Genomic DNA, 27744 nt, shown 5'->3' on the forward strand with positions numbered 1-27744 from the left:
AAGCTGAACTAAGTTGTTTGTCCTCCCAGTTTGTTCTAGTGCAAAGTGGAGGGGCATTTTTATGACATCTGAAAGGACAACTTCCATAACTTCTAAAAGCAATATTTTATCATCTTCTGTCTTTTTTTGCATGGTTTGATGAATCTTGTCAGTTTGTCATACCCTTCAGTAATACGGTACCATGAATCACCACATTGCCTTAGTGAGATAGAAATAAATACCACATTAGTTTCTCTTTTTTATATGCAAGAAAATGAAAGCATAAAATAAATAATATGTCCAAGAGTACACAGCTACAGAACTTCTTAATAATTGTGGCAGATTCTTTGTTATAAGTTGCGGGCACATAATATAAGACTGCTAAGTTAATTGATGAGTCTCTGGGTTTGTCTATATTTCACATTTGTCTGAGTTTCTAGTACTCACCACCTGACTGGCCATTGCAGTGCTACCCAATAGAACTTTCTGCCATGGTGTTCTGTTTCTACACTTTTTCTTTTTTTAAAAAATATATATTCTATTGATTTTTTTTTACAGAGAGGAAGAGAGAGGGATAGAGAGTTAGAAACATCGATGAGAGTGAGTCATCGATCAGCTGCCTCCTGCACACCCCCCACTGGGGATGTGCTCGCAACCAAGGTACATGCCCTTGACCGGAATCGAATCTGGGACCTTTTAGTCTGCAGGCCGACGCACTATCCACTGAGCCAAACCGGTTTCCGGCTGTTTCTACACTTTTCAATATGGTGGAAGCCAACCATTTGAGGCTTTTGAAATGTGGTTAGTGCAACTGAGGAACTGAATTTTTAAAAAAATATATTTTTATTGATTTGAGAGAGAGAAAAAGAGAGAGAGAGAGAGACATCAACATGAGAGTAAACCCTTATTGGTTTCAGGCACCCCTGGCTCGCCACAGGTCCCAACTGGGTATCGAATCCCAAACCTGCGTATGTGCCCTGACAGGTAATCGAACCGTGACCTCCTGGTTCATGAGTTGATGCTCAACTACTGGCTGGGCTTGATTTGCTTTTTTGTTTAATATATTATGTATTGTACATTTTGAGTGGCTATTAAATGGTCATAATTAGACCATTTGGGTGGTATGTTTCAAACATGGTGTTACTAAACTAGTGTTTTAGAGAGACTTGTAAGAAAGATATTTTTAGGGCTGTTATTCTGTTAAATGGCTTTCATTTAGGCTAGAAATTCAGGAGACGGGCAAAAGCCTGTTCTTGGGCTGTATGCCATATTGCTGTAGCACCACTGTTTCCTTGAAAATAGTGAGCCACTGTTAACTTGGTTGAAAATCAGTTGCACAATGTTAGTCATGCAATTCTAAAATCAAATCCTTATTAAGCAACAAGCCACATTTCAGGTGTTCAGTAGCCACGTGTGACTGGTGTTTACCATATTGAACAGCACAGATCTAGAAGATCTGAATGACAGACACCTTCAGCTAGTTGCCATTATAGAGCACTGTACCAGCAGCAGCTGTGGAGTACACGTTCTTTCAAGTGCACGTGGAGCTCTCACTCAGGCAAACCAAATTCAAGGCAGTCTCAAATCAAAAGATTGAAATCTCACAGTATATTGTGAGATTGACTACCTCAGAATTAAGAAAATAATAACAGTAAGTTACTAAGAAAGCCCATTATATCTGGAAATTAAACAATATACTTGTAAATAACTTGTGAGTCAGAGGAATCTTAAGGAGAATTAGAAATTTCAAACTGAATATTCTGCATCAACATTTTTAGTGTTGCTAAAACAATACTTAGGGGGAAATTTATAACTTTATATGGTTATATTAAAAAAGGGAGGGGGGCATAAAATTAATGATTTGAGTTTTTACCGTAAACTGCAAAAAAGGGGCAAACTAAACACCAAACAGGTAACAGGAAGAAAATAATAAGTATGAGAGTAGAAGACTGACAGAGGAGATTCATTGCAATATGATATCCCTTCTTCTTGGTAGCTTTTACTTATTAATTTTGTAACTTCAAATTACTATCAATAAAATAAGTGAGAAAAAATTGTGCTTTAAAAATATAAGGAACAAATTGATAGGTGAGAGCAGGATTAAATTAAGCTTAATAATTAAAATTGTTATTTTTTGGTTGTTAATCTTCACCGAAGGATATTTTCTCCATTGATTTTCAGAGAGAATGGGAGGAAGAGGGTGGGGAGAGAGATACATCAGTTGGTTGCCTGCCCCAGCCTGGGCCAGGGACCCAGCCTGCAACGGAAGTACATGCCCTTGATCAGAAATGAACCCAAGACCCTTCAGTCCGTGGGGCAATGCTCTATTCATTGAGCCAAACTGCCTAGGGTAAAAGTCATCTATAATAATAAAAGCATAAGATGCAAATCGACCGAATGTCCGTCCGGATGACCTTCTGGATGAAGCCAGGGCTGCAGCCGCAGGATTGAGGCAGGTGCTGCGGCTTGGAAGGCCTGCTCTTACACGAATTTTGTGCATCAGGTCTCTAATTTTTGTAATAAAAGCCTCAGTTTTTGTGTGTGTGTGTGTGTGTTTTTTTTTAATTCAAATTCACATTAGTACTTTAATTTGTGTGTTTGGAAATAATTTAACCTAGCGGTGGAAACCTATAGACATACTTTATAAACCCATGACAGAATTTTGAGGCTGAGAGTTTGAATTTAACTTTAAAATAACCAAGTAGTGAGCAGCCACATGCATCCCATTGAGAAGTTGTGTACAGTACTTACTTTCAGTGACATTTCCAGGTGAGTCTGCAGACACGATTGGCTTCCCGAGAGTTCATATAATCTGATTGAACTGAAGAAAAAATAAATATTTAAGTAAAACATTAATTTTTTTTTTCCTTACAGGTTTATAGACAAGAAGGAACGGTTAAGCCAACTTAAGAGCAAGCAGGAAGAATTTCAAAAAGAGTGAGTCTTCATTTGGCTTTTTAAGTTGTGGAGGTTATCCAGTCATCATTGGGTTAATTCAGTGCTGTGGTGTGCAGAGTTATGGATTGCTAACTTACTAAATCTAGGATGCAATCTGAACGTACAGAAGAGGAGTGCATCTTGGAGAAGCAAAATAGGAGAGTTATCCAGTTTCTAGAAAATATTGGGATCAGACTCGGTGCCTGTGCACAGTAGGCACTAGTGACAGGATGAATGAATTAAGCCCCCAGCCTGATCATTGGTATGAGGCACATGGGTCCAGGACAGCAGGCATGTTAGACTTAAGTTAGTGATGGTGGCTCCTATAGGTTGTTATTGCTTCCGTTTAGCTTTACCAATGTTTTTGCAGATCATCTATATCAGAATTCATCAACAGAGATAATGGTTAAAATGCAGATTCTTATTCTGATTAAGTAGGTCTGGCGGGAGGCCTGGAATCTGAGTTATTACGTAGCTCCACTGGCGCATCTCTCTCACTCTGGATTTGAGAATTTTCCTACAGAGCCTCCCATCTCAAACTGACCCAGTTCTGGTCAGATGAACACATTCATAAGTGGATTAAATAGCCTGAGATGCTTCACATTAGAGAAACCTGCTTGGATTAATTTAACTTGGTTATTTCTCTAATTATTCAACCATAGAAACTATTTATTTATATATTTAAATCCTTCCCTAACCCCATGCTTATTCTTTTATTTTTTTATTTTTATTTTTTTTAAGAAAGAAGGGAAGAGAAAGAGACAAATGGAAAGGGAAGAAACAGTGATCAGTTGCCTTCCTGCACACACCAGGACGGGGTTCAAAACCGTTCAGTGTAGAGAACGGTGCTCTAGCCAACTGAGCCACACTGGACAGGCAGAAACTTCTGTTTTTACAGAGCACTTTACTCCATAGCACAAATATTTGTGCCTTTTCTTTGTGTATCTTAGCATTTTTAATCATGAATTCTCTTGTAACTATCATTAATTATGACGATGGGAATTATTAGTTATGACTGAGGACAAAGGAAGTTTATGATTAATGCCTACAGAAAGGCTCTGGGCTGTGTTAAGGCAAAAAGAAGGAGGTGAGAAAAAATTGCAGAGAACAGAATTTGGAAAACACTTAAGTGCTTCAGTCCCATTTTGCTATTTCAAGCCATTTATAAGAAGTTATGTTTAAAAATTGTTGATTTTACATTTTTGAGCTTTATAAAATTTAATTTTTATGGGCTTATTTAGTATCTCTCTTCTCCATACAGAGTTTTAAAAGCTATGGACGGAAAATGGATAACAGATCAGTTGGTAAGCTGTAAGAACTATTTAAATAATATTCTTTGTACTTGAGGTTACATGTTTTTAAGTTGGTGCTTAAAAAATCATTGTGAGTTTAAATTTGTTTTTGTTCATCTTTGAATATATTTGTAGTATGGGCTTCTCAGATATTTTATTGTTACCAAAAATGGGATATTGACAGTTCATTAGGGAGCTGTTGTAAAGGTTATGAAGTCTGATGGTGGCAATCTATACTAATAAAAGGGTAATATGCTAATTAGACCAGGTCAACCAGACATCTTCCGTCGTCTAGTCCTCCTTCCGGACAAAGCCACAGAGGCGGGGGCTGAGGCAGAGATGGTTAGGGGCAATCAGGCTGGCAGGGGAGGGCAGTTAGGGGTGATCAGGCAGGCAGGCAGAGGGGTTAGGGGAGATCAGCAGACAGGCAGGTGAGTGGTTGGAGCCAGCAGTCCTGAATTGCGAGAGGGTGCAGGCCGGCTGACGAATTTCGTGCCTCGGGCCTCCAGTAGAAATATAAGAACAATGGACTATCCTTTTAGAGAAAACGTACTCATTATAAACACACATTTTAGATGGAGTAATGATTAAATGTGAAAAGTTAACTCATAAAAATGTGAAAATAGGGGAAGTTTTTATGTGATCTAGGAGTGAGAACCTTGATAAGCCATAAAAGAAAACATTTTATGTTTGTTTGTTTTGTTAATCCTTTGGGCATAAACAGAACTTTCTGTGATGATGCAAATGTTCTATATCTACGCAGACCAATATAGATGGTAGCCATTAGCCACATGTGGTGTTGAACACAAGACATAGGGGTAGTGTAAGAAACTGAATTTTTAAAAATATGTTTTTATTGATTTTAGAGAGAGGAAGGAAGAGAAACATCAATAATGAGAAAGTATCATTGATCAGCTGCCTCCTGCAAGCCCCCTCCTAGGGATTGAACCTGCAACTTGGACATGTGTCCTGACTGGAAATCAAACCTTGATCTCCTAGTTCATGTGGCTCAACCACTGATCCACCCTGGCCAGGCTGAATTTTGTTATTTTATGAAATTTTAATTGACTTTTAAATAGCCACATGTGACAGGTGGCTATATATTGGACAGAACATGTTAAGAGAATATACTACAACATTTTTCTCTGTGAATTTCTCTCTAATTTCCTAACAGCTTCTGCATTGAGCCATAATAACACAGTTTTTTTTTCTTTTTGGTTATCTGACATACCGTATTTTTCGGACCATAAGACGCACTTTTTTCCCCCCAGAAGTGGGGGGGAAAAGTCCCTGCGTCTTATGGTCCAAATACAGCCTACACATATACCTTAAAAAAAAAGTTTTTTTACTTGCCTGGCTCTGTGTGGTCTCTGTGTGCTTGCCCGGCTCTAAAATGGTTCTAAATGCTGCTGTTTACAGTGTTGATTACATGTGTTTATGACTGTGATGTTGGGTTTTAATGCACATAAAATATTTTAGGACACTATTTGTTTCAGAATCTTTTTTTCTTCATTTCCCTTCTCTAAAAACTGGTGCGTCTTATGGTCCGGAGCGTCTTATGGTCCGAAAAACACGGTAGTTACAGAAGCTATAATAAATGTAACAGTTTTCATTATATTTTCTAAGATATACCTGAAAAATGAGTGGTGATACTGGGTAGATAATTATGTTAATTATGAGGCCAAAATTTCTGATATTTATTGCATACTTTTTAAGAGATGGAAAATAATGTCCTGCAAGATGAGGATTGAACAGCTGAAACAAACAATATGCAAAGGAAATGAAGAAATGAAGAAAAGTAAGTAATTGGACCCCCTCCCTCCAGCCCTAATAAAGAGCTCTTGTGGAAATTCATGGGATTAATAAACTAGAGAGGCAGAGCAAGAGAGAGGAGCAGGGGCAACAGCAACCTGGAAAAGTTACTGCTTACCTTCCTCTCCTTATGAAACACTTGTGTAAGGGATTCTTATATAAAGACCTTTAAATAACCGGCTACCTTTCTCACTTTAAAAATGTTAAGGAACATATGTTTCCCATTTGCCTTAGCTAAGAGGACTGAGAGTCTAACTTGGAATCCTATCTAATAAAAGAGTAATATACAAATTGACCATCACTCCAAGACACAAGATGGCCGCCCCCATGTGGTGAAAGATGGCTGCCCCCATGTGGACACAAGATGGCCACCAAGAGATAGCCTGCAGGGGAGGGCAGTTGTGGGCAGTTAGGGGTGACCAGGCCAGCAGAGGAGGACTCTTGGTGGGGAACCAGGAGCAGGGGAAGGCAGTTTGGTGGGATCAGGCCTGCAGGGGAGGATAGTTAAGGGTGACTGGGCCAGCAGGGAAGGGCAGTTAGGGGCAATTGAGCTGGCCTGGGAGCAGTTAGGTGTTGATAAGGCTGGCAGGCAGAAGCAGGTGAGCGGTTGGGAACCAGCAGTCCTGGATTGTGAGAGGGATGTCCAACTGCAATGGGATAGGGCCTAAATGGGGTTGGAAATCCCTTGAGGGCTCCCAGATTGGAGAGGGTGCAGGCTGGGCTGAGGGACAAACCCCTCCACCCCCGTGCACAAATTTCATGAACTGGGCCTCTGGTCCATTTATAATTATTAGTTCCTACCAGAGGCATAGAATATTTTTTTCCTCCATTAGTGTATTTTATGTATGTATTTTATGTAGTGTATATAATGTAACATTAATCTGTATTAATGTTACATTATACTTTTACTGATACTCTATATCAATAGGTAGTTATCAAGATTTAAGAGAGTTCGCTTAGAAATCCTACATCCTTGGAAATATTATGTGTATTTCTGAAGATCAGTGTTTAAAGTTTAGAATGAGTCACCATCAGACCTTGTGAATCCCTCTCCTATTCATTGCTTTCAGAAGCAGTATCTTGTAAGGGGAGCATAGTGGAGTTAAAGCTTCCTTTGAAGACGTTTTCCTCATACAGTTCTGTGGAGTTTCACAGGATTAACGAGAGAAGCAGGGCAGCATGATGAAGGGGCACCCGGGACTGCGGACAGCCAGTTGCTCACTGGGTTTGGTACGCAGTCTCCAGAGCCTCTGGTTCAGCAGCAGTGTAGGGACTTGTCATTTAACCTTGAACCTGGTGAACTCTTGCCCCACGCGTCCGTGATGTTCACCCCAGGGTTTGGCCACCAGGTATCTGAGAACCGCCTCAAATTGCTGACCTTGTGCATTTCTCTGGTGAGCAAATTTAAAACTTTGATCAGCGCTCATAGATTCCTCACACCAAAATACAAAAGCAATAGCCACAGAGAATAAAATGAATGGTTCTAAAGCAGTGAACTTAAAACAGTAGTTTCCATCCCTGGCAAAGAGAACTGGGAACCTTTTTAAAACCTAGAGAGAGAATCTTGGGACCCACCCTGGATTTAAGAAATATACTCATACATGGGGACTGGGTCAGTGGTTCTGAAACTGTAGTAAAAGACCAGTAGTTTTCTCTTTGATTTCCAATCTGTCATAAATTGATAACAGTACTTTTATAAAGTATAATGAAATAAATTACTAGAAAAGCGTTCATACACTTGAATGTTGTAGCAATGTCAAATTGCCGTGTCAAAGAAAACATTTTCTAAACTTAGTCTGTATTATATTTCTGTACATCTCTTGTCTGATTGGGAGAAGTCTGCAGATGGACCCAGATGCATAGGCCACACTTTGAGTCTGCTGCTGCAGTGGTTCTGACGGTGTGCCGGGGTCCCGAGCCCTGCTCTTTAGAACGTAATGCAGGCTGGTTGCCAGGCTCACAACCTACGGGAGTTCAGAGATTCCAGGAACTATTTGTAGAGATAATTGTTGAGTTTGATTTATTTTAGATTCTGAAGGCCTTCTCAAAACCAAGGAAAAGAATCAGAAGCTTTATACTAGAGCACAACGGCATCAAGAGAAAAAGGAGAAGATTCAGAGGCATAACCGCAAACTTGGGGACCTAGTAGAAAAAAAGACCATCGACTTAAAAAGTCATTATGAGCGTCTGGCAGATCTTCGGCGATCTCATATATTAGAGCTCACCTCTGTCATTTTTCCAATTGAGGAAGTGAAGACTGGTGCGAGGTACAGTAAGCAAGTCTTTTGACTCTAGATCAGGTTCCAAAAATCAAATATTTTTAAGTGTGTCAGCACCTCACTTATTTGACCTCATTCTGGGGCCATTGGCTTTCCTGGTAATTAAACTGAATGAGGTCTTATCTGCTTCAGCAAACACTGCACACTGCATGAAGGTGGGGAGGCAGCCAAGGGAAAGGGCGGTGGCCCTCGGAGGAGCTTGTGTACACTTACAGCTTCCCGAGGAGGTGCTGACTCACCCTGATCAAAAAACCACCTGATGGCCGTGTCAGCCGCAGTCCCAGTCCGGTTGTTTATTAGTTGTATGCTGTGAGGCAGGTTCTTGAACCTCAAAGTCAGGGGTAATAAATGCCTACTTCACATAGGGTCAGGAACTAACGTGGAAGAAAGCACCTGGTGCTTGGGGTTTCTTACATGGTGACAGCCTTTCACTGCTGACTGGCTGTTGTCAGGCACCGGGTATCTTCAGGCTACTCTTAGCAGTAGTACATGGTGACCCTCAAAAGACAGCCAGTCAGGCCAAAGCGGGTAAAAAAGCTGGACAAAACAAACATTTTGCCAAATTAAATTGCCTGCCATGGGAACATGAAAGAGGCCACAGATTCCTTTTGGAGAGAGCTTTGAACTCGATGAGTAGACACATGAGCAAAGCTCACCCTCCTGAGTTAACAGAATTTATGGACAAGAAATTAACTGGTGGCAGCAACGTCTAAGGAATATTGCGGGGATTTGATTCCTTTATGAATCTTATGGTAGATGGCAACAACAATATTGGAATGGAGATTCACAATTGTAGACAAAGTCACAGAAGAGAAAACTTTCTCTTTTCTACCTATGCTTTTCTGTTAGTATATATTAGTATATTCTGTTAATTTTTTTAAGCTGATGATTTTGAAGTTATCCCTTTAATAAGATTTCGTGTTCATTTTTATTTCTCAAATTTCCTTGAGTGGGAGAAAGAGGGAGTAGCATTACAGCTTGAAACTGTCCTGGTCCCCCTCACCCTCAGCTTTAACCATGATAGCTGTTAGGAGTTAGGCTATATGTTTTGTGGCTGAAGGAAAAAGGATCGAGAACCACTGGCCAAGAGAACAGAATCTAAACTTAGTGCAGTGCAAAAGGCCCTTCCCAGTCTCCCATTTCCTACCCACCTTTCTAATACCGGCTCCTGGCACTTCCTTTGTGTATTTACACAACCCCACTGACTGTCTCTGCTCCCCACACACCGTGTTCTTCCCTCCTGTGCCTTTGTGCCTGCTGTGACTTCATTCCCATCACGCTTCAGACCAGCAGGTCTCCCAGTGTGGTCTACGGCTCCGGGTCCCTGTAACCCTTTCAGGGGTTCCATGCAGTCAAACTGTTTTTATATAATATACTAACACTTTATTTTCCTTTTTCACTATGTTGACATTGGCACTGGTGGCTCAAAAGCCATGGTGGGTAAAACCTTTTCAGGGCAATGACACCAAGCTGCAGTAACAGTCATTGTATTCTGCCATGTACTTGCAGTATTCAGATAAAAAAGTTTTGCGCCGAAACTGGTTTGGCTCAGTGCTAGAGCGTCGGTCTGCAGACTGAAAAGTCCCGGGTATGATTCCTGTCAAGGGCGTGTACCTTGGTTGCGGGCACATCCCCAGTAGTGGGTGTGCAAGAGGCAACTGGTCGATGTTTCTCTCTCATCGACGTTTCTAGCTCTCTGTCTCTCTCCCTTCCTCTCTGTAAAAAATCAATAAAATATATTTAAAAAAAGAAACAGTTTTGCAACAAGAATGTTCTTGATGAAGTAGGAAATATTTTTGTTTAAATTTTATTGGCTTGCCCTCCAAACACACCTTTTTAAGATAGCATATGATGAAATGGAAAGTGTGCAGAAACTGCTTTTGCTGCAGACCCATGTGCCATGGTTGGCTCGAGGAAAAGCACTTGAATGAATTGTAAGCAGTAGGGTTTTTTTTTGTTTTGTTTTTTCCATGGGACACTATTATACATGAAAGAACAACTGAAATATTTGGGTATTATAGAGGTTTTTTTAAAAAAATCTTGATCAGTGCTGTATTGTGTTATTTGACTCTTTACTGTTTTTGGTTTGAAAAATTCAGATATGTTAACATGTAATAAGTATTATTTTTGAATGAATTGATAATTTAAAATGTTCTCGGATTTCTTATGTAGTAAAGCTCAATAGACCTAACCCACACACAAAAGCTCTTTGGGGCCCCCAGAAATTTCCAAGCATATAAAGGGATAGTGCTACCAAATCTTTGGAGAACCTGATATTTGAGGCCCTTGCTCACAGTGCCCCCGTACACCCATATGGACTCTGTGCCACAGCTGGTTTGATCTCCATCTCTGATAGCAGTCACTTACCTCTGCATGTTCCACGCCACTTCCTGTGCTGCTGTGCTGCTTCCCAGGGCTCTGTATATCTGGCAAGTATGTTGCCTGCTCTTTAAAGCCCAGTCCCTTGAAACCCATATGCATCTTCTGGTTTTTAGAGACCCCGCGGATATGTCTTCAGAGAGTGACAGTGCCATGACCTCCAGCACCGTGAGCAAGCTTGCTGAAGCCCGGAGGACGACGTACCACTCAGGAAGATGGGTCTGTGACGACCACAATGGGGACACCAGCATCAGCATCACAGGGCCATGGATCAGCCTTCCCAACAACGGGGACTACTCTGCCTACTACAATTGGGTGGAAGAGAAGAAAACCACGCAGGGGCCTGGTGAGAAGCAAGATAGTGTTTGGAAACTTTTATAAACATGTATTTTTTTAATCAAGGTAAAATTTATGTAACAAAATGAACAGTTGTGAACAATTAAGTGGCATTTAGTACATTGACAGTGCTATAAAACCATCACCTCTGTCTAGTTCCAAACATTTTCATCAGCCCACAGGAAAGGCCAGGGCATGAAGCAGTCAGTCCCAGCGCCCTCCTCGGAGCCGAGCCCGGCAATCACTGATCTGTGCCCTGCTTCTCTAGTTGTGTCTGTTCTGGGCATTTCACATAAATGGGATCATACAAAGCATGGTCTTTTGTGTTTGGCTTTCATCCACATTGTTGCATGTATCAGCACTGTTGATGTATCATTCTTTTTATGATTGAATGACATTCCATTGCATGGATATACCACATACTGTTTCACCATCTGTGGATGTGCTGGAAACATATATTTTAGATATTTCACCTTTTGGGGGTTGATACTGCTTTATTTACATAAAAAGACCTCACTATTTAAAGAGGCCTAGTTAGCCTGAGTCCCATCCATAGTTTTTAACTTTGTAAAGAGCTTGTTTTAGCTCTCCTAAATGGAGATTGAATACACAGTAGAGAAATCCTTTAACCCCCTGTAGCTTTTCTTTGGTGAGATTGTTCATTTAGTCATTCAGCAAATATTTAGTGAGATGTGCTTTCTGTCATGTACTAGTGACACTCATGTGGTGTCACCCAGACATGTGTGCCTTCCCTTTCTGTGGGGAGGACAGGAAGCAAGCAGTCATCAAAAGCATTGTGCACTGAGTGTGCTGTGGGTGGGGACTTTTATGTCATTTATGCTGGGCCTACTTACTTAGGTGTCATTCAGTGAAAATCATAGCAATGGAACATGGACCTTTTATTAGGAAGCAGTAAAACGTTACCATAAGAATGTAATGATAAAATTAGAAATCATAAAATGTAGGTTCATTCGTATTTTTTGTTGAAATTAATGTTGTTTAGTGTGTGGTGGTTGTTTTTACACTTTAGACATGGAGCATAACAACCCTGCCCACACCATCAGCGCTGCGCTGTGCTATGCGACTCAGCTGGCCAACATTTTGTCTCATATACTCGACATAAATCTTCCCAAAAAGCTGTGCAACAGGCAAGTAATTGAGCGATGTCTTCTTCGTTGTGGATCTCGTATGCTCTTTTTGTGTTCTCATTTGTTCAACTTAATCAACAATTTAAGTGTTATTCAGACGGAAATGACCATAGATACTGAGATTAATTCCATAAGCCTCATGTGGTACAAACTGGTGTTATCTTACAATTGCATGTGAAGTGTTTGAGAAGACTACAGAGAATTCTCCCACTTGAAAAAAGAACTGAAGGAAAACCCAGGATATTCAGAGGGTGTGCTCATGTGCAAGAACTGTGTAAACACTTGACAATTTTTTGGTGTTTTTTTTTTTTTTTTTTAATTGATTTGAGAGAGAAAACATCACTTTGTTGTTTCACTTGATTTATAAATTCATTGGGATCAAATTAGCAACGCTCTAACCAACTGAGCTACCCAGCTAACGCTGTTTGATTTTCTTAGAACAAAAGCATGTGGTTTAAAATTTAAAAACAGTAAAGGTTTACAGTCTATACAAATCCTACTAATGCTTTCCTACCAACCTTTAGTTATCCTTGCATTTCAAGCGAGTATAAATATGGTTACCATCTTTTAAACACAGAAGGTATCATGCCGTACAAAGGTGTTTTAAACACCTTGCTTTTTCAGTTTGTATTTATTTAACAAATATTTATTGTCTGCTATGTGCCAGGCACTGTTCTAGGTGCTAAGAAGGCACAATGGTGATGAAAGCATAATCCTTACCCCTTTGGCCCTTCACTTTAACGAAGGGACAAATAAACAGGATGTCAGATGGTGACAAGTGTCATGGAGAAGGTTCAAGCAGGGTGAGGGAAAGGGGGATGTGGAGGCAGGGAAGGGTTTGCAGTGTTTGAGTGGGCAGGTGTGTGATCATGAGTGAACCTGAGGGAGGAAGGGAACAAGCCAAGTGGACCCTGGGGAAGGAGGCTGTGAGCAGAGAGGGCCTGCAAAGCCCTGGAAGAGAGAGCTGCAAGCACAGAGGAAGGTAGGAGTGCAAATGGTGTGCGGCCTTCCGCACTCACCCTGCATAAAGTGGGCAGCTGCAGAGGTTTCCTTTGTGTAAGGGTCCCCGGATTGTACAGCCCTCTATTGACACTTGTGGATGATCTTACACATTCATTGTTCCTTTAGTTTGCAAGTATTAGTGGAGAATACATTTTCAGAAATGGAATTGCTTAGTCAAAGGGTCTATGTATTTGTAATTGTTACAGATTTAGTGAAATTGTTCCATGAAGGGAATAGTTCATTCTTAGAACGTTTCTAAGTACATTTAACAGGCCTCAGGGTAAGTTTTATACTGAACTGCAGTGTAAAGCACACTCTTCAAACTGAACGTTTTAACATAGAATTTCCTCAAGAAAATACAACTTTACAAATCATGTTTGTTTTACAGTGAATTTTGTGGGGAAAATCTCAGCAGACAGAAATTTACTCGAGCAGTAAAGAAACTGAATGCGAATATTCTTTACCTGTGCTTTTCTCAGGTATGGAAAATGTGCTGTGAACTAATTTTTAATTTCTTAACATGGTTGGAAATAGTAATCAATTTTTTGTTTTTTTCTAGCATGTAAATTTAGATCAATTACAACCACTGCATACCCTCAGGAATCTAATGTACCTGGTCAGCCCGAATTCTGAACACCTAGGCAGGTAAGAAGGGTGTTTGTTGATTTTCTCGGAGTGGTACTGTTGTGATAACTTTTAAGTGGAGCTGTTCGTGTTGGCAGTGTAGAGAGGCCTATTCCTCAGCCCCAAATCTCCAAACCGGACAAAAATTCATAGCTTTTAACACCTAAAACAGAGGAACCCGAGGGTTCCTGGCCTTTCCTGTGCTGTCCCTGAAGATCAAACGCTGTTTCCTTTAATCCACATCTGTTTCTCCTCTAGCCTGTTGCTTGTGCATCTTCTTTTGTGCCTGCTTATTCCTTCACATACAGTTCTTCACAGTTCTCTCTTAGTCACCGAGTCAATCTGGCCCCCATTGGTTGGGTAAAGGGTAGGAGATGTTTATGGGATGAAGAGTTTAAAATCCATTAGCTTAAAAACCGGTGTCAATAACAAAAAAAGACCAATCAGGACCGTCTATGGGGTCTTTTCAGTTTCTCAGCCCATAAAAAGCAGGGCACTCATGAGGCTTATCTTTGGTCGCATCCAAGAGCCTCTTTAGGTGCTTACCTTTTTTCCTTGTTCTTAGAGGTCTGTCCATTCATTTCTGCAGATAAGGCTTGGCTATTGTATTTGCACTTTTGAAAGACAAATAAAAGGGGAAAATTCTTGTGGGGTCCTTTCCCATCATTCATTTGCTTTGACACAAACCAGGGCTCAAGGGGAGTCCCTCCACTGCCCAGGATGCCTGGCTTCCTTCACATTGCAGTAAACTTTCTGTGACACTCTGCCTTCAACCACTGTCATGTTTCCCCTCTTCCCTGCCCCTGGCTACAACCGTAGTCAACTTTGGAAAGAGCTGTGGACTCTCTCCAGGAAACTACACATTCACCTTGAGTGTTTTGCCATTGTTTAGGGACTTCAAACCCCTTAGCCCAAATCCCTTCCATCAATTTAAGAGCCACAGAAAACCTTTAGAAATCCATCCCAATTTTAGTGGTTGATTTCCACCTGTTTGCTTGCTATTCTCTCTGTATCTTATTTGTAAATTGGTCAATGTTAGGAAATTTATTATTAGAACTAATATTGATTGACACTGGGCTAAACACTTTACATGTCTTAAATCTCTCTTTGCAAAAAAAACAAAATATATGTTTTTATTGACTTTTTCAGAGAGGAAGGGAGAGAGAAAAAACATCAATGTGAGAGAAACATCGATTGGTTGCCTCCTACATGCCCCCTACTGGGATTGAGGCTGCAATGTACCCTCATGGGGAATCAAACTGGTGACCTTTTGGTGCATGGGTTGACTAACCCAACTGAGCTTCAGCAGCCAGGCCAGGATTATTATCCTTACTTTTACACAAGGGTAACAGGCTTATTAGCAGGCCAAGTAACTGGTGCCCATGGTCACAGAGCCAGTAAAAGTGGTGGAGCCAGGTCCCAACGCATCTGGCTGACGACTCCCAAGTACTAGGTACTCATGCTTTTACCCACGCACAGTAACTTTATCACATTAACATACCAAAGAAGAAAAAGACATAGGACTAACCTGATATAGATGCCAGAAAAGCAATGGATAAAATTTAGCTCCCCTTAATAAAGAACACTATCAAATTAAAAAGATTATTAATAAAGGATACCTACCATTGAGCAAAAGCTGTGTTTAATGGCATATTGCTCACATAGATATTTAGGGGCAGTGCCCTATCATCAGAAGAAACAAGGATGCCCTACTTTCATTGCTGTGGTAACTTGGCTCTGGAGGCATTTTAAACAAGGAATAAGTGCATTTATATTGGAAAGAGGGAAACTAAGCTGCTCTCTTATAGATGGCATGATTAAGCTGTATTTCCAAAAGAACTATGAAGCTATTAGAAATGATGCTTGTATGGTGTCTAAATTTAAGATCAACATACATTAAAACAGTTGCTTTCTTATGTGCCAACTACAACTTGTTAAAAAAAAAAAGTAATGGGGAAAAGATCTCTTTTACTTTAACAACAAAAGCTATGAACTATAGAGAAGTAATCCTTAAAAAATACATGCGAATCTTTGTAAAGAAAATTTTGGAACTTTAAAAAAATATTCAACTTGTAATTTTTGAATGTCTGCCCAGCACTGTATGGGGTGTGGCACTGATGAAAGAAGGCCAGGGTGGTGATTCTCTAGGAGAGGAAGACTCAGTATTGTAAAAGTGCTACTTCTCCCAAAAAGGAAACCTGATGAGCATTTTAGCAGATATTTCATGGAACTCTGACAGGCTGACTCTAATGTTTAACCAGAAGCACCATCTAGATTAATAAGGGATGGTCTCGGCCCCTTTTAAAACATAGTAAAAAGGTAATTAAAACAAGACCCTGTTAGCATGCAAATCAGTGGAGCAATTAGAGGGATAGAAGAGAGTCCAGGAACAGACCCTGTGTATGTGGGAATATAATATATGATAAGGGTGGCATGTTGAATCATAATAGCTCAGAGGTGATAGGCCAGTTGGGTATTCACCTGGGGAAAATGTTGAATTTATTTGACATAAAAAATTAATTCCAGATGAAATAAGGACTTTAATTTTAAAAACTATAAGTAGGCGAAAAGGCAGTGTTTATAATCCTAGGGTGGAGAGGGGATTCCCAAGCAAGCCACAAAACCCAAAAACCATGAAGCAAAGGAGTTAGACATTTTACTATGGAAAAACTCTAAATGTCTCTGGTAAAAGATACCATAAACAATGTTAAAAGGCAAGCAATAGATATCTTTTACAATCTCTATAAGAGACAATGGATTAAAAGCTAGACCCCTTAAATCTTTCAGGTCAATAAAGAAAGGCAAGCAACCTCATAAAAAAAAATATAGAAAGTATTCAAGCAGGCAGTTCACACAAAAGAAATACAAGTAGTCAGAAATTCAGATGAAAAACATGGTTAGCCTCAATCAGGAATAAAAAAAAATGCAATGCAAAACAGGTTTCCATTTTTCATCTCTCAGGTTAGCAAAAGGAAAGGACATGATATCCGGTGTTGATGGAGGTTTAGGAAAACTGGCAATCTTATATTAGGGGTGGACTTCCTGGGGAATCTGAGTTTTCTCTGGGCTTGCCCTTGAGTCAGCCCCATTTAGAGGGCTCTGTCCTATGCTAAATGAATATATCTTAAATAATCACATCTCATTTTATGCCATAAACATGTCCCTAGAAAATTATGTGATGATCTTAAAATGTGCTGGAGCCGGCTGTTGACACCAGTCCCAGGAGGCTTTGCTAACACGTACACAGCATAGCACTTGGCCCCTTTGGGTCTTGAGTTTAATAACTGAGGGCTTCCATAGGCAGAGGACATATTAATTTCCTCTGTGTTCCATTTGATACTTGTTCCACTAATTAATATACCCGAGTATATACATCATGTGACTGTTTTTGTCAAAACTGTGTCATTGGAATGTACAGATAGTACAGTTGTTTAAAACAAAATCATTACTGTGGATCAGAATGGATGGTCTTCCAGGGTCTTCACAAATAAAGTAGGTAGAATTGAGACGTGTGGTATTATTCATTAATTGGATGGCAGTTATTTAGATAGAGAAAATTGAATTATAGACCAACAGTGAGTGGACACCGTGCAGACTTGGGGAACGGATGCAGTGATAGCTCTGGGTCTCCTCTGTGCCAGCAGGTCTTCTGTCACCTGCTGTCACGAGTTGTGAGAATGGTGGTGTCTTAGCGACCCTTCACTGTCGGCACACAGGTCGGGGCCCTTTGAAGTGCGAGCAGACCTCGAAGAGTCCATGGAATTTGTGGATCCCGGAGTTGCTGGAGAATCAGATGAGAGTGGAGACGAGCACATAAGTGACGAGGAAACCGACTTGGGCACAGACTGGGAGAACTTGCCAAGCCCCCGGTTCTGTGACATCCCTTCCCAGCCCGTGGAGGTCTTCCAGAGCCAGAGCACCCAGGCCACCCCGCCCATCGCCAGCAGCAGTGCGGGCGGGATGATCTCCTCCGCTGCAGCCTCGGTGACCTCCTGGTTTAAAGCTTACACTGGACACCGTTAACGAGCATGGATCAAGACGTGCCAGATTTGCATCAGGAAAGTAAACTAGTTAACTATGTATTTAGGTAAGATCATGCCTGGAACAAAAAGTTTAACTTTTTTTTGATGTTGTTACTCCTCACCCGAGGACATTTTTCCATTGATTTTTAGAGTGGAAGAGGGGGGGAGAGGCAGAAAGAAATATCAATGTGAGAAAGATGCATTGATTGGTTGCCTCCTGCACTTGCCCCAGTCTGGGTTAGGGCTCGAGCCTGCATCCCAGGTATGTGCCCTTGACGGGACTCGAACCCGAGACCCTTCAGTCCACAGGCCAAACTCTCTAAGGCTAAACTATTTTTGTTGTTTAAAGCAGAGAGATAGGCATTTCTTTGTCAAATGGCCAATGGTGGTGACAGACATGCTGAGGATAATGGAACAGAGGGGTCAAAGGTCCTTCTACGCAGACTAGTGCTGGTGGAAGGAGGACCAGTGCAGGTGGCCAGTTCTGTTGAGGCAGAAATTCATCTAGGCTCCCCCTGGTCACAGGGGGGTACTCAGACACAGGCCGACATGCTGGTCCTCGTGATGCTGAGACTATTACTGTCACTTTATGTTGTAGAGATTGAATCTCATGGAACTGATTCTTAATGATTAGGACTTGAAAGATAAAAAACTGTTTAATATGAGTTTGTTTTTATACGATCATTTTTGTACAGAGAACCAGCAGGCAATTTGAGATACTTGATTTCTGTATAATTTGGTCATGTTTGTTTTTTAGGTCAAGGATTTTGGTTTTGTTTGGAAGGGTGGTATTTTTTGGGGGGGCGGGGAGTAGTTTAAAAATTATTTCACTTGTGCAGACATTCCTGTTTTTCTTTCTCCCCACACACCAAAGAAACTAAGCTCTTTTCTTTAGGACCCACATCCATGAACAGGAGAAATTCTAGCTGCAATAATGTCCTAGAGATTGTAAACCTATTTTCTTACATTCTGAGTGGAATTTAGTTCATTCTTACCTAGATTATTGAATTCCTACCATCTATTGTACACTATGTGCAGTTTGAAATGAAACTTATTTTCTATGAGTGAAAGATTTAAGTCATTAAGGTTGTTTGCTAATGTAAGTTAAATGCCTGCCTGGGCACAGGTTAAAAGCCACACAGTGGCCTTTAGTATTAGGTGTCCAATTTGTTCCTGAGGGATTTAGTAGGTGGCAGGTTTTTCCAGGGAAAGCCATCCTGCTTGTTTCCTAAAAGGCTTTGTTGCTCTAAGGACACTACCTTCCTCAGAGACGCTGAGGGAGTCACAGCCGGTCTCCTCTCGTGGGGGCCGCTCCAGGGCAGGCTGTTTCCTCACCAACAGACCATTTTCAGCTCATTTTCTTGTCATTCTCTAGTGACAATCTTTCAAGAAAACCGTAGAGAGGCATTATGTACAAATATGTAAGTAGTTTATTTTTAATAACTGCAACAAAAAAAAAATCCTATGTAACTACAAAAAGAAATCCTATGAAAAACTCCTAACAGGCATTATCACCATATCTTGTTAGTGTGATTAGCATGATAGTACCTCAGATAAATCTCTTGGGGGTTTGCCCTGCCCTAGCTTCTTTTCTCATTGTAATTATTAGACTTGGTCTTTCCTCCAAACCCGAGGTGCTACTTAGCTTTTGCTATTGGTATAGTTAGTGTTCGGCAGAGTTTGGGGTAGAGTTGCCGAGGGTTGTTTATTCCTACCCAGGAGTCCCAAGTTCCCTGAATGTGAATTTGCCGCTTTAGGGGGAAACAGGCTCTCTCTTAACTGCTTAGCTTCATGTTGCTGGGCTTGTGTTGTACCATCCAGGCCTGTAATTCATAGAGTGGTTGACTTAACGAACACTGAGTGAATGGAAAATCCCATGAGGTGAGACTTACCAGGTCCTTCCAGCCCTCACAAAGAGCTTAGTCTCAAGAACTGAAAAACTGGGATTTGGGGCTTGAGGGTAGAGCTTGACTTCAGCTGAAAGATGCACAATAGTCATGGTTCTTAAGTAAGCTTCTTGGAAACCATGAATGTGAGATGAAGCTTAAGAACAGAATCCAGAGATCACAAGCTAGAGTAATTCAACAAACCGTGCAAGGATATGGGAAATATAGGGAATGATAGGGTATATTTAGTTGTTATGAACTAGAGGCACTTTACTTAGGGTTAAATGATCAAACCCTTTAGTGGTTATGAACACCAACATACTGGCTTACACTGCTGAGGTATTTTGGTTTTCATTATTTTGCACTGGATCCACCCTCTAAATATTCTTAAGTATACATTTCAACCACTGTTTTTTCTATTCTTTTTGCTGCTCATTAAATTCTTTCATGTAGGTGCCAGAACCATATGTAAACAGCTTTAAAAAAAAAAAAATTGAAGCTGGTTTTATTTTTAAACAAAAAGCCATAGACCTTGGTCCTTTATTCCACATTGAAATGATTTGTTGAAACAAAATAATACTAATAAAAATCCAGAGGCACCAATAGGCTGCTTAAAATGGTCTGCTAAAGACTTTGGTAATGGAGTATGACTAAGAAAAGTTTTGCACATCTGTACATTAAGACGAAAAACATGTCAGCATTGGGTCTAGCAGACAGGATGCATTAAGGATTCGTGTGTTGGTAATTTGGAAAAAAGCATTTGGTGGCATGCTGTTAAAAGAACAGTGTCTGAGACTCTCTTCCGTGGTGTCATGTTGCAGGAATTTCCCATTGCTCTGCAACTTCCAAACCAGTTTGAGTCATACAAATGTTTTCTAAACTTTTATTGTATTATTACAATAAACCTTTTACCAGTATTTTGCTAGTATGTATGTCTTTTTCAAACTAATTATTCTAATGAGATCTAGCCATGGATAATTTTATATAACTTATAGGATAGTTTTTTAAAGGACTTTTTGCCAAGCAAGGAAAAATGCCTGCTAATACTTCAAAAAAATTTTTGATCATGGTGGTATTCATAACGGTACATCTTTAGGAAGCTTGGAACCTGGTTGCTTACCAGTTACATACTTTCTCTAAAGACGGATTTTTCTTTGGCAGCCATCACATGATGCTGCTGTTCTACAGTGACATGGTATCTTCTAATAGTCCCCCAGGGAGGGATTAATTTATAGCATAAAAAGGGATAATTTGTGACAACAGGACATTAAAGGGGAAGAGAAAAAGGACTGAACTTGCTCAGGTAAATAAAGATAAGATACAATCAGAATAAAAAGGACTATGTGTGAAAATTTTTTAACATAAACCTAATGAATCACATGGGCAAAAACAATCAGAAACACAGGACAACCAGAAAATAAAAGATAAAATGGCTATAGTAAGCTCTCATATCAATAATCACCTTAAATGTAAATGGACAGAACTTAGCAGTCAAAAGGAAGAGTAGCCAGATGGATTAAAAACTACATGTTGCCTTCAGGAGACCCATCTCAGCTACAAAGATAAACATAGGCACAATAATTTTGAGAAAGAAAAAAAAGTTGGAAGTATAATGCTACATGATATCAAACTGTATTACAAGGCTGTAGTAATCAAAACAGCATGATACTTGCATAAAAACAGGCATACATATCTATACATAGAACAAAATAGAGAGCCTGGAAACAAACCCATTCCTATATGGTCAATGAATATATTAAAAAAGAGGCAAGAGCATACAATGGGATAAAGACAGTCTATTCAATAAATGGTGTTGGCAAAATGGACAAATATATGCAAAAAGAAACTAAACCACTTTCTTACATGATATACAAGAATAAACTAAAAATGGATTAAAAACTTAAATGTAAGACTCAAAACCATAAAACTTCTAGAAGAAATCATAAGCGGTAAAATTTCTGACATTTCTCTTAACAGTATTTTTTTCTGATATATGTCTACAGGGGTAACAAAAAAATTTTAAGAATGGGACTACATCAAACTAAAAAGCTTTTTTCACAGCAAGGGAGTTTGCCAAAGATACATCATATAAGGGGTTAATATTCAAAATTTAGAAAGATTTCCAAACCCAATTAAAAAAATGGGCAGAGGATCTAAATAGACACTCTCCAAAGAGGACATACAGCCAATAAACATATGAAAAAGATGGTCAACATCACTAATCATCAGAAAAATGCAAATTAAAACTACAATGAGCACCTTATACCTGTCAGAATGGCTATCACCAATAAATCAAGAAACAATTGTTGGTGAGGATGTGGAGAAGAGGGAACCCTCGTGCACTGTTGTGGGAGTGCAGACTGGTGTAGCCCTATAGAAAACAGTAGGGAGATTCCTCACAAAATAAAAACTGAAACTGCCTTAGGAAACAGGGATTCCATTTCTGAGTACATATCCAAAGAAATCCAAAACAGTAATGCAAAAGAATATATGCACCTCCATGTTCATTGCAGCATCCTATATAAAAAGAGGAATATGCTAATTATTGGTTACACTGTGAGATGTAACAACTGACCATGTAACCGGATCGAGGATCTGTAGAAAGATGAGGCAGCAAACTACAGGGGGGGGAGGCGCAGAGAGCTACAGGGGGGTGCAGGGCAGCAAGCTATGACGGGGGAGGGAAGGAGGAGGGTGGGCAGCGGGCAGAGAGCTACAGGAGGGCAGCAGCAAGCTACCAGCACACGGATTCGTGTGCAGGGCTACTAGTTATTAATAATAGGCAAGATACGGAAGCAACCCAGGTAACTTAACCAATAGATGAAATGATAAAAATGGTGGTGCACATATACAGTGGAATATTACTTGGCCATAAGAATGAAATCTTAGCATTTGCAACAGCATGAGTAAATCCACAGCTGTGCTAAGTGAAATAAGTCAGAGAAAGACAAATAACTTTTGGTTTCACTTATATATAGAACCTAAAAAACAAAATAAATGCACACACAAGCAGAAATAGACTCATAGATTCTGAGAACAAACTAAGGTAGTTGGGAGGCTGGGTGAAAAAGGTGAAGGGATTAAGAAGTACAAATCGGTAGTTACAAAATAGTCACAGGGATATAAAGTACACCATAGGGAATATAGTCAATATTGTAATAACTATGAATGGTGACAGGTGGGTACTGGAAACACTGGGTGGTGACCCCTTTATAAAGTATATAATTGTCTAACCAGTATTCGGAACATAGAAAACCAATATAAAATAAAACAATGTAAACTGTAATTGGGGGGAAAAAGGAATTAACTAAAATGTCCATATTACCAAAAGAAATCTACATATTCAATACAATTCCTATCAGAATCCCCATAGCATTTTTCACATATATTGAATAGAAAATTTTAAAGTTTGTGTAGAGCCACAAAAGACCCCAAATAGCTAAAGCAATTTTTAAAAAAGAACAAAGCTTAAGTTAAAACACTATAGTATTGGCAGAAAAAGATATATAGACCAATGAGACAAAATTGAGAGCCCAGAAATAAACACACACACATATATATGAGCAACTACTTTTCAACAAAGGAGCCAGATTACACAAGAGCAAAAGGAAAGCCTCTTCAATAAATGGGTGTTGGAAAACGACAGCCACATTCAAACGAGAAACTAGACTACTATCCTATACTATATGCAAAAATTTACTCAAAATGGATTGAAGTCTTGAATGTGAGACCTAAAACAATGAAATACATAGAAGAAAACACAGGCACTAAATTTATGGACCTTGGTTTCTGAGGTGTTCTGTGAACTTCAAGGCAAGAGGAATAAAGGCGAAAATAAAAAACTTCTGCACAGCAAAAGAAACCATCAACAGAACAAAAAGTCAACCAATGAAATGGAAGATATTTGTAAATGATATTTCCAATAAGAGGCTAATATCTAAATTAAATAAAGGACTCATACAACTCAACACCAATAACTTAAAATCCAATTAAGAATTTTACTGGCGGCCGACACCGGTTTGGCTCAGTGGTAGAGTGTCAGTCTGGGGACTGAAAGGTCCCAGGTTCGATTCTGGTCAAGGACATGTACATTGGTTGCGGGCACATCCCCGGTAGGGGGTGTGCAAGAGGCAGCTGGTCGATGTTTCTCTGTCATCAACGTTTCTAGCTCTCTATCCCTCTCTCCTCTCTGTAAAAAGAATTTTACTGCCATCTGGCAAATAAATTTGCACACTTTTTTATTTATTTATGTAAAGAACTGTATCAGTTTCTTTATACTACTTAACAGACATCTGAAAATTCCAGTTTGTAAAAAACTGTTTGATTCTCTAAAGGGGGTGGGTCAGGTAGGAGGGAAATAATTTAAATAGCACAGGTGATTCTATGTCGGTTAACTGGCGGTGGGGTCTGTTGCTCCCCGAGTGTGTTTCTGCACACCGCTTGTCACTCTGCAGGAGTGAGTGGCCCATCTTACACTTCTTACACATTCCCCACCACTGTCTGTCATCCTCCATGGGTGATGCACACACAGGATGTCCAAGAGTAATTTGAGTGGTATAATATTCCCCAAATTGCTAACCGTAGAACCTAATCCCTGCTGTGTTTTATCATTCCAAAGAGAAAAACAAAATTTAGTAGAACCATGTAATTCGTAACTTTCTTATAGTCCATCTTAATCCAGAAAATTTGAGACAAAGAGACCTAAAATTAATTGGTTCTGATGTCTGTTCCCTGCTAATTAAAGAGTGGGTGTGGGCCTTTGAAGGGGTCATTGCAGTGCATGTCTGCCATCACTCTGCTCCCAGCCACTAACTCAAGAGGCTCTGTTCCTCTAAAATAACACTAAGGTCAAATAAGCCATCTAAAATTGGGGTGCTGCCTAACTGGTCTTCCTTAAGCCAAAGAATACTGCGTATTAGCTATAAATACACTGGATGTCACCCAAGGGTGCATAACCACTGTGATATTTATTCTTCCCATGAGGTTGTGCAAACACCAGCTGTGGCCACAAATTTAGGAATGGTGTGCATGTCAACACAAGGGATTGCACATTTCCCACACAGGTACTTTCACCAACTCACAGAGATTGCAACACTAGCTTGTCTGAACCCAAAGGAAAACGGATTAGAAGCTATCAGATTCCCAGAGTGTCATGTGGGGTGCTGAGCACAGCAGAGAATGCACTTAAAGGAATGTGGTCCCTTACAGATCCTGAGAGCTAGATAACACCAGCTCTTATTGGTGCAGTTTACGGCATGTGGCAACAAGGGTGTTGGTGCAGGGTGGCTTTATTCTGTCGTATGTGGCAGGCTATGGGATGAAAGAGAGGGTGAATAGCCGGTCAACTGAGTGAAGAAGGAATGAAGGCAACTAAAGCCCTGGAAAATGGCTGGGAATGGCCATGTAGTAAGTGTTCGAAGTCAATCCAAACAAGTTGGCAGGGAGGCCCTGAAAAGTTCCAGTTAGAAGGGGAGGAGGGCTGGATAGAGCCCAGGAAGGGATCTCCAACCCTCACCTTCTGCAGTTCGCCCAAAGGAGCCAGCCGCCAGGGGAGTCCCAGGCAACAATAAAACCCAGATCACACCAAATGCACACTGACTTACTTCCAAAAGTCCTCGGCTGCCGTGGAGCATCCCTAACTAAGAAGGTTCCCATGGGGCCAACTGTGACCCCTTTAGCCTCCCTTCAGGTTTCTTATACTAGGTGGGAAACGGCAAAGAGCAATAAGAATCATCTGAGACCGGTTTGGCTCAGTGGATAGAGCGTCGGCCTGCAGACTGAAAAGTTCCAGCTTCGATTCTGGCCAAGGGCATGTACTTTGGCTGCGGGCACAACCCAGTAGGGCTAGTTTAAAGCCAGTCATTTTAACAAGGCCGGGAAATTCAATCTTAGCCCTTTGTCCATTTCCAATTCATTTCTTCCTTGGCTACCTCCTCCCCTGGGCAAGGGACAAAGTCAAACTGCCCAGAGATGGGGGAGATGCTCTCCGATTCTCCCAGATTTCTCTGAATCCTGTTTTTTTCTTCTAAATGGTGAAGTGAGGGATAGGAGATAAAAACTAGGCCAAGTGGATCAGAGCCTCTGAGCAAAAGCTAAGGGGAAGTTTTCTTTGAGTGGGGAAGGGAGAAGGGCTAGGATCCTGATTTCCACATTTACTCTTTAAAAAAAATACAGCCGGAACTGGTTTGGCTCAATGGATAGAGCGTCGGCTTGGGGACTGAAAGGTCCCGGGTTCAATTCCGGTCAAGGGCATGTACCTTGGTTGCGGGCATATCCCCAGTAGGGGGTGTGCAAGAGGCAGCTGATCGATGACTCTCTCTCATCGAGGTTCCCTTCCTCTCTGTACAAAATCAATAAAATATTTTAAAAAAAATACATTTTATTGATGTTTTTAGAGAGAAAGGGAGAGGGAGAGTTAGAAACACTGATAAGAGAAACATCATTAGCTGCCTTCTGCACACCCCCCACTGGGGATGTGCCTACAACCAAGGTACATGCCCTTGACTGCAATCAAACCTGGGGCCATTGCATCCGCATGCCAACACTCTATCCACTGAGCCAAACCGGTCAGGGCCATTGTTGACTCGTACAAGTCTAAAATCTACAGCAAGGTGTAGGAAGGAGGTAGCCTGTGACCATTGAAGAAAATAAAAACTGGGCCAGTTCCCCCAGCTTGGCACTAGGGGGCTCTGAAGCACAGCATCTTTTTCAGGGGAGAACTGAAGACCAGGGAGGGGCTACCCTTTGATCCCACCTGCTAAAACCCTCTGTGGTGCACACAGAGCACTGGGAACTGGGTCCTGCCACATCATTCGAAAGGGAGAAGGGCATGCCATGTCCTTACCGTGTCCTCTGCTCCGGGTCAGGTCAGCTCCTCAGTCACAGCTTGTGTCCCATGTGAAAACCAGATCTGGAATGGCTTGAGTCGGGGAAAAACCAAGCAAGAGTGTTATTTATCCTGTGTGTCCAGCCTGAGCCAACAATGATAGCTAACTTGCTGGGCACTTACCATACACTGAACTGTACTGTAAGTCCTGTATGTGCGTGTCTCCTTTAATCCTACATTCGGAATCACAACAAACCTAACAGGAAGGTCCACTGAGATTGCTGGTTTAGAGCAAACCACAGGGAAGGACAAACACTGGAAACTTCAGCCTAGGGGACTCCGGCTGAAAGGCATTTCCAACATTCCTAGTCATATAAATGTCATATATAACTTCATAAGCTATATAAATATCTAACCACCATGTTTTATACTGGAAACTAATGTAATAGTGTATATTAAGTGTAATTGAAAGAAAAGTATTTTTAATTAAAAGAAAAAAAGCATTTCCAACATACCTCAGCTGGGGTGAGTCAGGAGGAAAGACCCTCACCATTAACTTTACTAAAACCCAGTGGGAAGATGAAAACAGAAACAGCCACGTTGGCAAAGCTGTAACCTCGATAAGAGACGGGCCGTGACACAGCATGGAGCTTATCAGCCCCAAATCCCCACACCTCTGCGGGAGGGGCTGGTTCAGTGGAGGTTCGGTTGGGTCAGACTAGGTTTCCTGATTCCTAAGAGCTGGTCAAATAATCTGATCCCAAACACAAAATGATCCTTCTTCAAGCCAAGAAAGGTTCTGTGCCTTGCTTAGTTTTATACTCTTGACCCTGACCTACCCCTGAAGTATCTTGGGTTCTGGGGTTTGTAAAATTCTTCTCATTCTCACTGCCGATGCCCAAAGGCAGACTGTGGTGCCAGTGCAGCCGTCCCTCCGGTGTGTGGACATCAGCAGGGGCTTCCCACGGGGCAAGGACAGGTGTCACAAAGGCCTCCTGAGTGGCCCAAAGGCCAGAGAAGGAGTGTTCCCAGCCTCTCCTCAGTCCTGTCATAGTCAGTGAGCCTGCAGGATCCAGCTTATCAGAAGTGTCATTATTAGGTGTCTAACAGGGAAGACCTGCTCAGCATCAAGAAACACTTTAGTTCAGGGAGGAACAGAAACTGCCTAAGGATAAGGGCAGAGAAACCAAAGTCTCCGCCACAGGTGGCTCCTGCTCCACCT

General features: G+C 40.9%; 1 protein-coding gene and 1 long non-coding RNA gene across 5 annotated transcripts in view; one reads left to right on the top strand and one right to left on the bottom strand.

Moving 5' to 3' along the window:
• The window catches only part of ATG14 (autophagy related 14), a 45884-nt gene that overhangs the window by 9864 nt on the left and 8276 nt on the right, over positions 1 to 27744 (top strand). The window contains exons 2-11 of one of the 4 annotated variants that reach the window (XR_004987571.2): positions 2854 to 2916; positions 4178 to 4220; positions 5925 to 6006; positions 8050 to 8287; positions 10795 to 11024; positions 12045 to 12162; positions 13553 to 13643; positions 13724 to 13809; positions 17505 to 17881; positions 18340 to 20621. Coding sequence is in view for 3 of the 4 variants with exons in the window: in XM_036436047.2 (XP_036291940.1) it covers positions 2854 to 2916; positions 4178 to 4220; positions 5925 to 6006; positions 8050 to 8287; positions 10795 to 11024; positions 12045 to 12162; positions 13553 to 13643; positions 13724 to 13809; positions 17505 to 17811 (1258 nt within the window). In the remaining variant the exon portion in view is untranslated. Of the gene's footprint in view, positions 1 to 2853; positions 2917 to 3935; positions 4004 to 4177; positions 4221 to 5924; positions 6007 to 8049; positions 8288 to 10794; positions 11025 to 12044; positions 12163 to 13552; positions 13644 to 13723; positions 13810 to 17504; positions 18024 to 18339; positions 20622 to 27744 lie in introns of those variants that run through there. The other 3 variants (XM_036436047.2, XM_036436062.2, XM_045580363.1) reach the window with 3 other exon arrangements.
• LOC123651053 lies at positions 87 to 27600 on the bottom strand. The gene is made up of 4 exons (XR_006741356.1): positions 27038 to 27600; positions 26541 to 26615; positions 2731 to 2800; positions 87 to 198 (listed from the first exon to the last, which is right to left on the bottom strand). It is a non-coding gene; the product is annotated as an uncharacterized LOC123651053 (long non-coding RNA).

Source organism: Pipistrellus kuhlii, unplaced genomic scaffold, assembly GCF_014108245.1.
Source record: "Pipistrellus kuhlii isolate mPipKuh1 unplaced genomic scaffold, mPipKuh1.p scaffold_m20_p_1, whole genome shotgun sequence".
NCBI lineage: Eukaryota > Metazoa > Chordata > Mammalia > Chiroptera > Vespertilionidae > Pipistrellus > Pipistrellus kuhlii.